Below are 12778 nucleotides of genomic sequence, written 5' to 3' on the forward strand. Positions count from 1 at the left end.
ATTCCATTACATTCGTATACCACAACTTGCTTAGCCATTTTCCAATTGATGGACATCTCAATTTCCAATTCTTTGTCACTATAAAAAGAGCAGCTATAAATATTTTTGTACATGTGGGTCCTTTTCCCTTTTTTCTGATCTCTTTGGGATACAGACGTAGTAGTGGTACTGTTAGGTCAAAGAGTATACAGTTTTATAGCCCAAATTGCTCTCCAGATTGGTTGGATCAGGTCACAAATTCACCATTGCATAAATGTTCTAATTTCCCCACATGTTCTCCAACTTTACCTTACTTTTTTGTCATGTTTGCCATTTTGATAGGTATGAGGTGGTACCTCAAAGTTGTTTTAATTTGCATTTTTCTAATCAGTAGTGATTTAGAACATTTATTTACATATGACTGTAGATAACTTTAATTTCTTCTTCTGAAAACTGCCTATTCATATCCTATGACTATTTTTTTCAATTGGGGAGTGACTTGTATTCCTATAAATTTGATTCAGTTCTGTATATATTTTAGAAATAAGACCTTTATCAGAATCACTGGCTGTAAAAATTGTCTCTCAGCTCTTTGCTTTCCTTCTAATCTTGGTTATGTTGGTTAAATTAAATTAAATTAAATATAATCAAAATGATCCATTTTTCATTTCAAAATGTTCTCTATATTTTGTTTAGTCATAAATTCAGCATATGGATTTTTGTTTTAGCTGTTAATTGATTATATATCTTGGATACAAAAATCCTTATTAAATAAATCAAATAATATTTTTTTTCCTATTTGATCACTTCCCTTCTTATCCTAGGTAAATTAAGAAGCTTTTATGTTTTAGGTAATCAAGGATATTTTATTTTTGTAACTATCTCTAACCCTTATTAGAATACATGTCCTAGCTGAAGTTGTGGTTATAGTCTGATTCTCATTTTTTTTTAAGTATGATCCTTAATATTAAGGCCATCAATCCATGGATAATATATTGGGAAATATGGTCTGTTCTAAGTCTAATTTCTGTTAAATTGCTTTCTAATTTTTCCACCAGTTTTAATCAAATAGGGAGTCCTTTCTTAAATAATATATATTTTCTGGATTATTGTACAGTGTTATTGGCTTCCATTGTTTCTGATTCTCCGTTCATTACTCTGTTTCATTGATCTAATTTTTAAATTTTAAAAATACTTATTTTTAATATTAATTTAAAAATTGAATCCCGAATTATCACCTTAAATTCTACCCCTCCCCCACCCATTATACCTTTCCTTAAAAAAAAAATAAAACAATGTCAGGTGATTTTGATGAGTGCTGCTTTATGTTAGAGTATGAGGTCTGGAATTATTAATCCCTCTTTATCCTATTTTTATAATTTCCATTGGTAACTGGATTTTTATTTATCCAAATGAATTTTGTTGTTATTTTATTTTATTAAATTTTATAAACTATCCCTTTGATGATTTACTTTTCAGTTTCATATGCTAAATACTTTCATCATTCCTATACCTGAAATTACAAGTTTAAATAAATAAAAAGAATTTTACTTTATTGCATTTTTTTCATGAGAAATTTAAATGTTAGTCTTAAAATCCACAATCATTAAAAAAAAAAGAATTCTTTAGAAAACCAGCACTTTCCTAGTTAAGGACTGGAGGACAGGATGAAAATTAGTTTCTTAATTTCAACTTTTCTTAGCAGTGTTGGGGATACTCTCTCTCTCTCTCTCTCTCTCTCTCTCTCTCTCTCTCTCTCTCTCTCTCTCTCTCACAGGCTCAGGGTTTCTTGTAGTCAGCAAAAACAAATACCTGTTTGATTTCACTATCCCAAAGTATGAGAAATACAAGAAAGAAACATTACTGATGGTGGGAAGAAAAAGAGCCCAATTTAATTCCTTCCACTTTTGCAACATAAGTGCTAATTAGTAACACAAAAGTATTTCCTTTAAAGACTGAATTTTTTTCTCAACTATACCCTTTTAAAGTTCCTTGATTTCATAGCACTTCAAATCATAATGTGTTTCCTAGGCACCTGTCTCTTTGCTTCTGGATAAATCTTTATGCACCAAGATACCCACTATGGTCAAGATCCTTATGTCTAAATCTAATGAATGGTTACCTGACTCATGACACCAAAGCCCTTCATGATCTGATGAGATGCTATTTTTCCTATAGGAATTATCCATGAATATAATAGAATGTTATTGTGCTATAAAAAATAATTAAATCTTTAGAGGAAAATGGGAGGACCTTTATCAACTGATATAGAAGGAAGTGAGCAGAATTAGGAGACCAATTCATACAACGATAATAGTACCACAGATAAAAACAACTTTGAACAACCTTAGAACTCTGATCAATGCAATGAGAAATCATGGATCCAAAGGAATAAAGATGAAACATTCCACTCACCTTCTAAAAATAGAGGTGATTAATTTAAAATGCAGAGAGAGATTTTCATTTTTGGACATGATTAAGATTGGACTATGTTTTGTATGGCCGTGTGCATATTTATTAAGGCATTTTTTTTTTTTGCAGGGCAATGAGGGTTAAGTGACTTGCCCAGGGTCACACAGCTAGTGTCAAGTGTCTGAGGCTGGATTTGAACTCAGGTACTCCTGAATCCAAGGCCGGTGCTTTATCCACTGCGCCACCTAGCTGCCCTAAGGCAATTATTTTTGAGCTTTCTAATTGCAATTTTTAAAAAGAATGGGTAGGAATTTATTACAAGAAGTACTAGCAAGCAACAAGCATTTCTTAAGTATTTACTATATTCCAAGTCCTTGCCAAGCACTGGAGTTACAAATATCAAAAAAAAAAAAAAAAAGAAAAAAGAAACAGTCCCTGCCCCCAAGGAGCTTACACCATAATGGGAAAAGGTAATATACAAAAAGAGAGGTGAAAAGGCATGGGGAAAAGAAATGGAAAGTGAGAGAGGGGGAAGACATGGTGTTGAAGTCTAGTAGAGGTAAGAGGGGCACGAAGGTTACTTTACCTGGGATATTCCTTAAATGGAAGCCCCAAGAGGAATTGACAAATGGGAGAAGTGGGCCAGCATGGTTGAGGACGTATCAGAGTGAGAAGACTGAAGAAGTCAATGGATACTCCAGGATGAGAAGGCCTGAGGTGCTGAGGCAGCTGAGGCATGATTGTAAAGTTTGGCAAGTTAGCTTTAGAGGTAGGGTGGAAATTGAAGATGGCAGAAAGGGTATTTAAGTGATGACAGTATGAGCAGATACAGAGCTGGGAAAGGGCACGGTGTAGTGGGTACACTTTTGCTGTCACATAGAATGCCTGTAGGGAAGTACTATGAAATAAGGCTAGAAAAGTTAGGAAGTTATCAGATTGTGAAGAATTCTGAATGCCAGGTAACACTTGAACTTTACCACTAAGGAGCAATTGAAAGATTTTGAGCAGAGGAGTGAGAAGATTAGATGGATCCATAAGCAGAGTGTCTTGCAGTGATTTGAGGGACAATTTAAGAAAAAAGGGAAAGAAATGAAGGAAGGAAAGCCAGCTAGGAAGCTATCACAATAGTTCAGGTTCATGATGATGAAGGATAAAGTAGGGTGGTGACAGTAGGAATGGAGAGATTGTCCTTGTTTTGATGATGGAACTCAGGCTGGTGTAACTTTCAACTCTGTTTCCAAAAACAGAGTTGGACAGGTATGCATGGTTTCCTAGGAATAGTGTGATTCCCCATAAGGAATTACTTGGAAAGGCCATTGTGAATATTTGCATTCAGCAATGAATTATACTTATTTCTGACCTAATAACTATTCCTCACAGATGCTGATCCCTTGGGATCTTTCCTAAAGGCTTTAATTGCTTTGTCATTAATTGTATCTTCCACCAAGAATCTAGTCTTTAGAGATGTGTCATCCCATGGGAATCAGGGACCTATGTATTTCTAATCCCCCATCTCAATATGTTAAAATAACTGGTTTCTCATCCTCTCCTCATCATGTCTTGGGAGGAAAATGTCTTTAGCAAAATCAATTCTTGAAAGGTCAGAGAAAAATTCAGATTTATCTTGGGGGGGCAGGGTTTAGGTGGAAGATTGGCTTTACTTAAATGATCCTGAGTTGTTGGATTTATACATTATTCCAAAATCTTCTTCTAGAAGAAGAGAAGGTGCTGCTATTGTGTTCATACTTAAAAAGTCACTACCACCAATAGCAAATTCTGAAAGGAAAGCCCCTTGATTCCTCTAAAATTGCTTATCTGGTAAATGGTAAGTATGAATACTCCCTTTTCTTTCTTTTTCCTCTCTCATTTTTGAACAATTGATTCCCAGTTCCCTGGATGTATTCAATATGATTTTGGGTTTCTCAGAAGTCCTCTCAGGGTTATAGATACAGATCTAGGGAGGTCATCTGTTTACTTATAAACTTATAATGCCTTGAAGCCCTCACAGCTACCAGTGACATTTGAGAGCATAGGTGACAGATATCCAATATATTATTAGTTTAGTAATTAAATGTCAGAGCTTATACCACTAGAAAATTTTCATCCTTTAAAGCTACAGGATTGATTTGTCCAACTCTAGTTGTAGCTAGTATGGCAGGTGAAATCTGAAATAGCTGAGGAAACAAGATTTGAGCTTCCTAGAATGTTCATTTGTTAAGAAACACATACCAGTTGCATGACTTATTTGGATCAGACCTCTTCAGCTTTGGCAGTAGACTCTGAAGACAGGGGGAGACAGATTTTTATGAATTAAAAGAAAACTATCAACAAGATTTAATCCAGGATGCAAGATTAGGTAATCTGATTCTAATTTGTAGAAGTTGGGAGGGGGAGAGTGAACAAGTGTAATTCCATGAGAATAGAAAAAGAGTTGTCCCACTCCCTTCAAAGTCTGTATTTAATCCATGGAAGAAAGAAACAGTAACTGATTGATTAGCACAGAGCCAGTTTTCAGACAAGACATATAGGTTGCTTGAAGTGTATAACCGTAAACTTCTTGCATTAATCCTTGGATCTGATTGGGATTTGATTTGGATCTGCTTAGAGACGCTTAACTAAGGACCTAGATAGATTATTCTGACCTAGTCTGTTCCATCTTCCCGGACATGCAGGGAAAGTTTCAAATAATGCAATAAAGTTTTCTCACAATTACCATAATATAATAAAGTTTTTGCATAAAGTAGAAATTGGACTAAACCCATAATTAAATAGAAAGGGAACTGATCTAGATCAAGAATTGAGCCACAAGATAGAATGTGTGTTTCACTCAGTTCCTTTAATTCCCTCACTAGAAGTTATTGAAAATGTATGGGTTGTTGACATTTTTGTGGGTAGGAATTTTTTGACCTGTACTTTTATGATGATAATAAACAGTGACACTTGTATTACCCCTACCTAGAACTCTTCAAGACGAGGGCAGATGACCAATTATTGGGCATTTTATATAGAGAATTTCTGTTTCAGTGAATCTCTGACCTACAGTAACTTTATCCAGTGGCTGCTCTTGGAGCTCTGTTCCACCTTCTGAGAAAGTTTTTTGTACACTAAAGAACACAGGTTGGGGTGGATTATATTCTTTGAGGCCTCAGATACTAAGACCTCAGTGCTTATCTGCTCTTGCGGCTCTGTTTCTGACACACTATTTTCCTGGGTCTCTTGAGCTACTAAAGAGAAAAAGAATGGAGACAAGAGGGAAGGGTCTCAGTCTAATTCCTGCAAATTCCATTAATCTTGGGAATTTTTGTATTGAGATTATAATTCAAATTGATATAATAAAGTATGGATTATGAATTAATAAAATTCTACTTCAAATATTCCCTTCTACCTTTCAAGAAGTGATGGGGGGGGCAGGTAGATAGTGCAGTGGATAAAGCACTGGCCCTGGATTCAGGAAGACCTGAGTTCAAATTCGGCCTCAGACACTTGACACTTACTAGCTGTGTGACCCTGAGCAAGTCACTTAACCCTCATTGCTCCACAAAAAAAAGTAATGAGGAGGGGGCCACTAGGTGGCACAGTGGATAAAGCACCAGCCTGGGATTCAGGAGGACCTGAGTTCAAATGTGGCTGTGTGACCCTGGGCAAGTCACTTAACCCTCATTGCCCTGCAAAAAAAAAAAAAAGTAATGAGGACATCTCTAACTCTAGTCCCTGTTCAAATTTTTCTCCGCTTTCATTCTTTGAATAAGATAAAAGTTGATCCTATACTTCTCTGTGAAAAAATGACTGGTTATAATGAAAAGGAAGCCATAATGATGCTCTCAAGGTCTCATTCCTAGTTTGTAATGAATCCAATAGAAGGAACTAAGGTAGCATCTTTCCTGATTCATAAAGAGCTACCATCAATATTTCATACCAGACAAGGAAATGGGAAATTCCTTTCAATAATACATAATAACTGATATTTATATGTGTTTTAACATAAACAAAACACTTTCAAACCTAATCGCATTTGTTCCTCACAAGAGCTTTGTAAAAAGGAGGATATTCTCCATTTTGATTTTTGTTTGAGGCTACCTTATTTAGGGAAATAGCTTCAGGGCCTAAGTTTGGTCACTGTTGTCTATGTCCTCCTCAAATTCTCCCCCCATCCCTACATAATTTTGGCAAGGCACATAATTTTATTATTCTTTTTCTCATAGGATAAGGATAGAAATCTACTACTTAACGGGAATCTGTCAGTGTGTCAGAGACAAATAGAAAGAATCCCATTAGGAACTGAACTGTGCAAATAAATGCAATTATAATTAGAGGAGAACATTTGAAAAGGATGAAATTGAAAGTACTGCTTTGCCTTCTGTTATGAAAGTGTTTGATATCATTTGCAGTGGGTTTGCTAATAAACAAGGGAGTAATCTTTCTCCTAATACTTCCAATAAAGCAATCCTCAGTTCGAGCCACTTTTTTGGGTCAGCATCAATTCACATTCATAGCTAATCTCTCATTATTGCTTCTTTAAAAACAAAACAAAACAAAACTAGACCAAGTAAAAGACACATTTATTCAATGCAGAACATATTTAATGAAACAGTATTGCAAAATAATTGACATCATCGATCTCCCATGCATATAGGAGCACACTTTCCTATGAATTACCACATCAGCAAAGGTGGAAGGGAACTCTGATAGGAATACCTGTGAGAAGGAAACACATCTGGTAGGGCAGATGCATTAGGGAGTGCGTGTGGTCAAGGCACATGGGTTGCTAGATTGATTCATGTCTCTACCAGTTTCAGAGTAACTGATGTCTTCCATTGATTTCATCAGGGAAGCTGTTTTCTCCATTGAGTTGGATTCCTTTGTTGCCATGTTCTGTTTGCTACAGTGCTCTCTGCTGGCCATCTCAACTATGCTCTTATTTGCAGCTCTTTTCTGATAATTTACACTAAACTGCTTTCCTCAGTCTCTCTGTTTTTGCTCTCTGCTACCATCTGATGGACTTCAGTCGATAGGCAACCTCTCTCCTACAGGCAGAGAAAGAGTTTACTTCCTTTATCTATTGTTATTGAATTATTTACGGGCACTCCCCCAGCCAACTAACTAGCAAAAGTAAACAAGTTGGGGGCAGCTAGGTGGCACAGTGGATAAAGCACCGGCCTTAGATTTAGGAGGACCTGAGTTAAAATCTGGCCTCAGATACTTGTGTGACCTTGGGCAAGTCACTTAACCCTCATTGGCCCCCCAAAAAAGAAAGAAAAAAAACTAAGCAAGTTATCAGTTCTAAAATCTCTGTATTTTGAATTCTTTTTCTCTTGTAGTCTCTTGGGGATCCCTTCATCTAAAGTCTTATCTGATTTATGGTTTGAAGTTCTCTTTACCTCCTATCAGATCCCTAAGTCACAAACCTCTTCCCCCTCACCCCTTTAAATGATCCTAGGCACTCATATAACAAAACTGCAAAGAAGCTGGAGGGAAGAGTTTGTTTTCAGTTCTCCATAATGTCACTGGTTCCTATACAAATTAGCTCAACAGCAAAACTTAAAAAGACTGGTGGCCTTGTCTTACCTCCAGCAGATCAAAATCCCCACATCCCCTATACCTTTGTTTCAAATTCCATGCAAAAAGAAGAGTGTTCAGAGGATAAAATTTAGAGGTAGAAGGGATTTTAGAGATCATCTAGTTCAGTCACCTTATTTTACAGATGAAGATACTGAAACCCAGAGAGGTAGAGTGATTTGCTTAAGGTTACCCAGGGAGTAATAATGTTCAGACCCAGGTTCTCCATCTTTAGTGGTTTTCCCATTACACCTGTTCTCCATAAATGGACTTGGGATTGACATGAATATCAACTTTGTCTAAGCCCAAAGGGGCATTTATATTTCCCAGTGGGTTCAAGTGTCTCTCTGATGGAAGCTTCCTGTTTTCATTTTTTAATCAGAAAAGGGGTATTTTGTCAGTAAATCTTATATCACTGCTAATCACAGAATGTTTTGTCTCTATTTCTTTAGTCACTAAAGTAGCTATTTACCATAGCTAAGAAAAACCCTTTCCTCTTTTTTCTTTTATTTGAAATTCAAGGGTTTTAAAGAAATGAAACCCTAGAAAACATTACATATTAATCAGTAAAGGGAATTCTACATCCCCTTGTTCAAAATCTTCATTTTACATATGGGGAAATCAAAGCTCAGGGAAGATATAACCCTTAAAAAGATATTGCCTTTCAAAAGACCCTAGGTCTATAATCAAACTCTCAGAGTTGGAAGGTATAACAGAGACCATCTATTTTAGTCTTGTGAGGAAATCTCCTATGCAATATTCCTGAACAGTGCTCAGCCAGTCTTTATTTAAAAACTTAGAGGGAGCTGTCAACCACGAAAACAAACGACCAAAGAATGACCAAGAGGTTTTGCAACAAATACCAAAGAGCTTATATGGGTTATTGCACCCCAGATAACTCTGAAAAATAAAATAAAAACAAAAACAAAAGTAAAACCAAAGAGATAACAGTGGTCATAAGCAAAAACTTTCTTTATTCCATTGGAAGACTGAAACTAGACACATGTTCCAGGGCCTCCCCTGGCCTGCTTTAATGTGGGCAAATCTCAATACATTTATTAGTGACTATACAGTGAGTTGTAGCCCTGACAATGAGGGATAACAGCAGTGAGTCAAGTTTGACTCATAGCAGTACTTCATGACCAGAACATGTGTATTACAGGTGCTTATCTGAGCCTAGGTGTTGGCTTGAAAATTCTGGGATTTTGAGGGCAGCTAGGTGGTGCAGTAAATAAAGCACCAGCCCTGGATTCAAGAGGACCTGAGTTCAAATCCAGTCTCAGACACTTGACACTGATTAACTGTCTGACCCTGGGCAAGTCACTTAACCCTCATTGCCCCTTCCTCCCCCCAAAAATTCTGGGATTTTGATATGACTGAGTTCATCCAGAGGGTGAGTACAAAGGATTGTTGTTTTGCTAAGCTTAGGATACAGCTTGCTGGTTGAGCCTTAGCTATGGAAAACAGGGTGTCTCCTAAAAGTAAATAAAAAGGAGTAAAAAGAGAGGGGGTGGTTTTGGCATGGGGATTCTTATGGGGCAAATCAATAAGTAAACCCTTGCAGGCAGTCCATTTCTCTTTTAGTATGTTCCAAATTTTAGAATTTTTTTTCTTTAAAGTTGAATTAATTTTTTACCCATTGCCTAAGCCTAGCTAAAAGTTTAATGATGGAGTAGAAGCAGCAATACTCTAGGGTTTTAAAAAATATTTTGAAAGAGAGTCCTATGAGCATGAAAAACTATTATACTCTCTGCAATTTGACCCTGATTTTGTGGGTAGCTTAAAATCCCTTAAATATAATGGTCCTCCATCTGTGGAAACTAGAATTTTTTCTCCCCTGAAGACTTGTCTGATCTAGCCAAAGTCAATTAGACACTTTTATAAATATCCTTGTTGTCCTTGTTATCATGACATGAATTGCAAGTCTATCTACTTCTATGCAGCCTGAGTAGGTCAAACTCAAAGGAGACACCAGTGTTTAGGAAGAAGTGGTGACTATAAAGCAATGGGACCTTTGATGATAATGGTAACAACCAATCATACATTCAAATGAGTGTCTACTTCAGAGTTGTCACCTGTAGAGACTATGCACAATCGCCTTCTTTCCCTTCCCATTGTTTGGCTGCTTTAGTTTGTATACTATGGACCTTTGGCCAAAACTCTTGATTGCTTTTCCATGATGGAAGAGCCCAGAGCATTTCTTTGAGAGGAGGTCTATTCCCATTACTAACATTAATTTGAGATATAGCCAGAGCTGTGACTTTAGAATGTAAGGTCCCTGAAGTCAGGGGTGTTTTATATTTGTCTTTATATTACTAGTGGCTATCATAGTGCTTTATACGCAGTAAGTACATAGTAAATATTTGATGGATTAGATTGAAATGGACACAGAAGCTGGGACTTTTGACTTTTTACTCTGTCTCATTTATTTCTATTGACTATATTGAGGACTGAGGGGAAGTACCCTTTTTTCCCCATAGGCAGAGGGCAAGAGATACCTCAGTTATGTCCAAGTACTTGTCTTATGCAATCATTCATTCACAAAAATGTCTGGATAAGCCACTACGTGCTATGGAGGAGATAAAAAGGAAAAAAAGGAGGTATAGGCCCCTCCTTTGTCAACCTCTGACCTATAGGTTCCATTAGACCCTTGCTTCTTGCTTCTTAAACTGTGGGTTGCAACCCCTTATGGGGTCACATAACTGAATGTAGAGGTTGTGAAAAATTTAGCAATAGTAAAAGATTATGTATACCTATTTTATATACCTATATACCTGGTGTCACATAAAAATTTCTTGGGCAAAAAGGGGTGATGAGTAGAAGATGTTTAAGAAGCCCTGCATTAAATTATGTCCAGAGTGAGACAGTAGGTTTTTTTTCTATGATATCACTGAATGTTACTATGGGTATTTTGTTTGAAAAGTGAACATTGGAGTTTCTAGGTAAACTATAAAGTGTGTGAGCATCACACATTTCCTATGGGGATCAAATACAGTGATGGTGGATTTCTCTCACACAGCAGAAGTGTAGTAGCATCTTGTGGGACAAAGCCTCTGGTTCCATTATGTGTTCTTCCTCAGGGAAGACTGGTGGACAGAGGACCAGGAGTAGACAGTATGGATTGGAATCACAGAACCTTAGAGTTGGAACTGACTTGAGACGTCATCTATTACAGGGCTTCTTAAACTTTTTCTACTCATGACCCTTTTTCACCAGAGAAATTTTTACGAAACCCTAGGTATATAGGTATATAAAATAGGTATACATAACCTTTTACTGTTGCCAAATTTTTTGCAACCTCCGCATTCAATTACATGACCCTATATGGTATCCTGACCCACAGTTTCAGAAGCTAGGATCTATTCTAACCAATGAACTCGCAGAGGAATCCAATCTACATAGTTTCTACCAGGTATTTCTCTAGCCTATGTCCTAATGATGCACTCACAACCTCCAAAAGCAACCCCAGCATGGGCAGGGTGTCATTCTATTCTATAAGGAGGGAGAATTGTCTAGAATATAACTCCTCTTCAATCTCCACAGTTTCTATTTACAGGAAAATGGCTACAGGAAACCACTCGACAGTGATGAAGTTCATCCTTGCAGGGCTCACAGATAAGCCAGAGCTCCAGCTTCCTCTCTTTCTCTTGTTCCTGGGAATCTATGTGGTTACTGTGGTGGGAAACCTGGGCATGATCTTATTGATTGCCATCAGTTCTCAACTTCACTCCCCCATGTACTATTTCCTCAGTCATTTATCCTTCATTGATCTCTGCTATTCCTCTGTCATTACCCCTAAAATGTTAGTGAACTTTGTGTCTGAGAAGAATGTCATCTCCTTTCTGGAGTGCATGACCCAACTCTATTTTTTCCTAATTTTTGTCATCGCCGAAGGTTACCTTCTGACAGCAATGGCTTATGATCGTTATGTTGCTATTTGCAGTCCTTTGCTTTATAATGTTCTCATGTCTCAAAGGGTATGCTCTGCGATGATGGTGGTGGTGTATTCCTTGGGATTTTTTGGTGCCACAGTACATACTAGTCGCATGGCAATGCTATCCTTTTGTGGATCTCACGTTGTCAGACATTACTTCTGTGATATTCTTCCCCTGTTAAACCTCTCCTGCTCAAGCACCCATCTTAATGAAATTCTTCTTTTTATTATTGGGGGTGTTAACACTTTAGCCCCCACTCTGGCTGTCCTAATCTCTTACACCTTTATATTGTCCAGCATCTTACGTATCCGCTCTACTGAGGGCAGGTCCAAAGCATTTGGCACCTGCAGCTCCCATCTCATAGCTGTAGGAATTTTTTTTGGGTCTATCACTTTCATGTACTTCAAGCCTCCCTCTAGCAACTCCATGGAGCAAGAGAAAGTATCTTCAGTATTTTACACCACAGTGATCCCCATGCTAAACCCTCTCATTTATAGTCTGAGGAATAAGGATGTGAAGAATGCTATTAGAAAAGTTGTTGGGAATTGAAGCTTCTCTTGAGTGTGAGGATTTCTCAGAAGTAGAGAAAAATGAGTCCAATAAGAAGCTATTCCAAATTTGTTTCTTGGGATCATCTCTTTCCTGGGAAGGAATCTCTTTCTTATGATAGAAGCTAGGGTTCTTAGTAGAATTCATGCCAATCTTTTCTTCTCTAGCATCTTGAGGTCAGAAACCATATAGGCCCTTTTAAAACTTTTGTAGCATCTCTTACAAGGTTGTACTCTCAGGAAATAGTCAATTGAAATTTGTTGAAGGAATCAGTGAATAAGCTAAATAAATTAAGTTCCCTTTGTTCAGTAGTTATTGATAGATTTTCTCTTCTTCCCAGGGATTCT

The 12778-nt window shown here is 37.2% G+C and overlaps 1 protein-coding gene across 1 annotated transcript; it reads left to right on the forward strand.

The window, feature by feature from the left end:
- The first annotated feature begins 11495 nt into the window (after positions 1 to 11495).
- LOC122747845 (olfactory receptor 8D2-like) lies at positions 11496 to 12431 on the forward strand. The gene has a single exon (XM_043993661.1). It carries the CDS (start codon positions 11508 to 11510, stop codon positions 12429 to 12431), a length of 924 nt encoding a protein of 307 aa, XP_043849596.1. The 5' UTR covers positions 11496 to 11507.
- Positions 12432 to 12778: the final 347 nt, after the last annotated feature.

The sequence above is a fragment of the Dromiciops gliroides genome, chromosome 3 (assembly GCF_019393635.1).
Source record: "Dromiciops gliroides isolate mDroGli1 chromosome 3, mDroGli1.pri, whole genome shotgun sequence".
Classification (NCBI taxonomy): domain Eukaryota; kingdom Metazoa; phylum Chordata; class Mammalia; order Microbiotheria; family Microbiotheriidae; genus Dromiciops; species Dromiciops gliroides.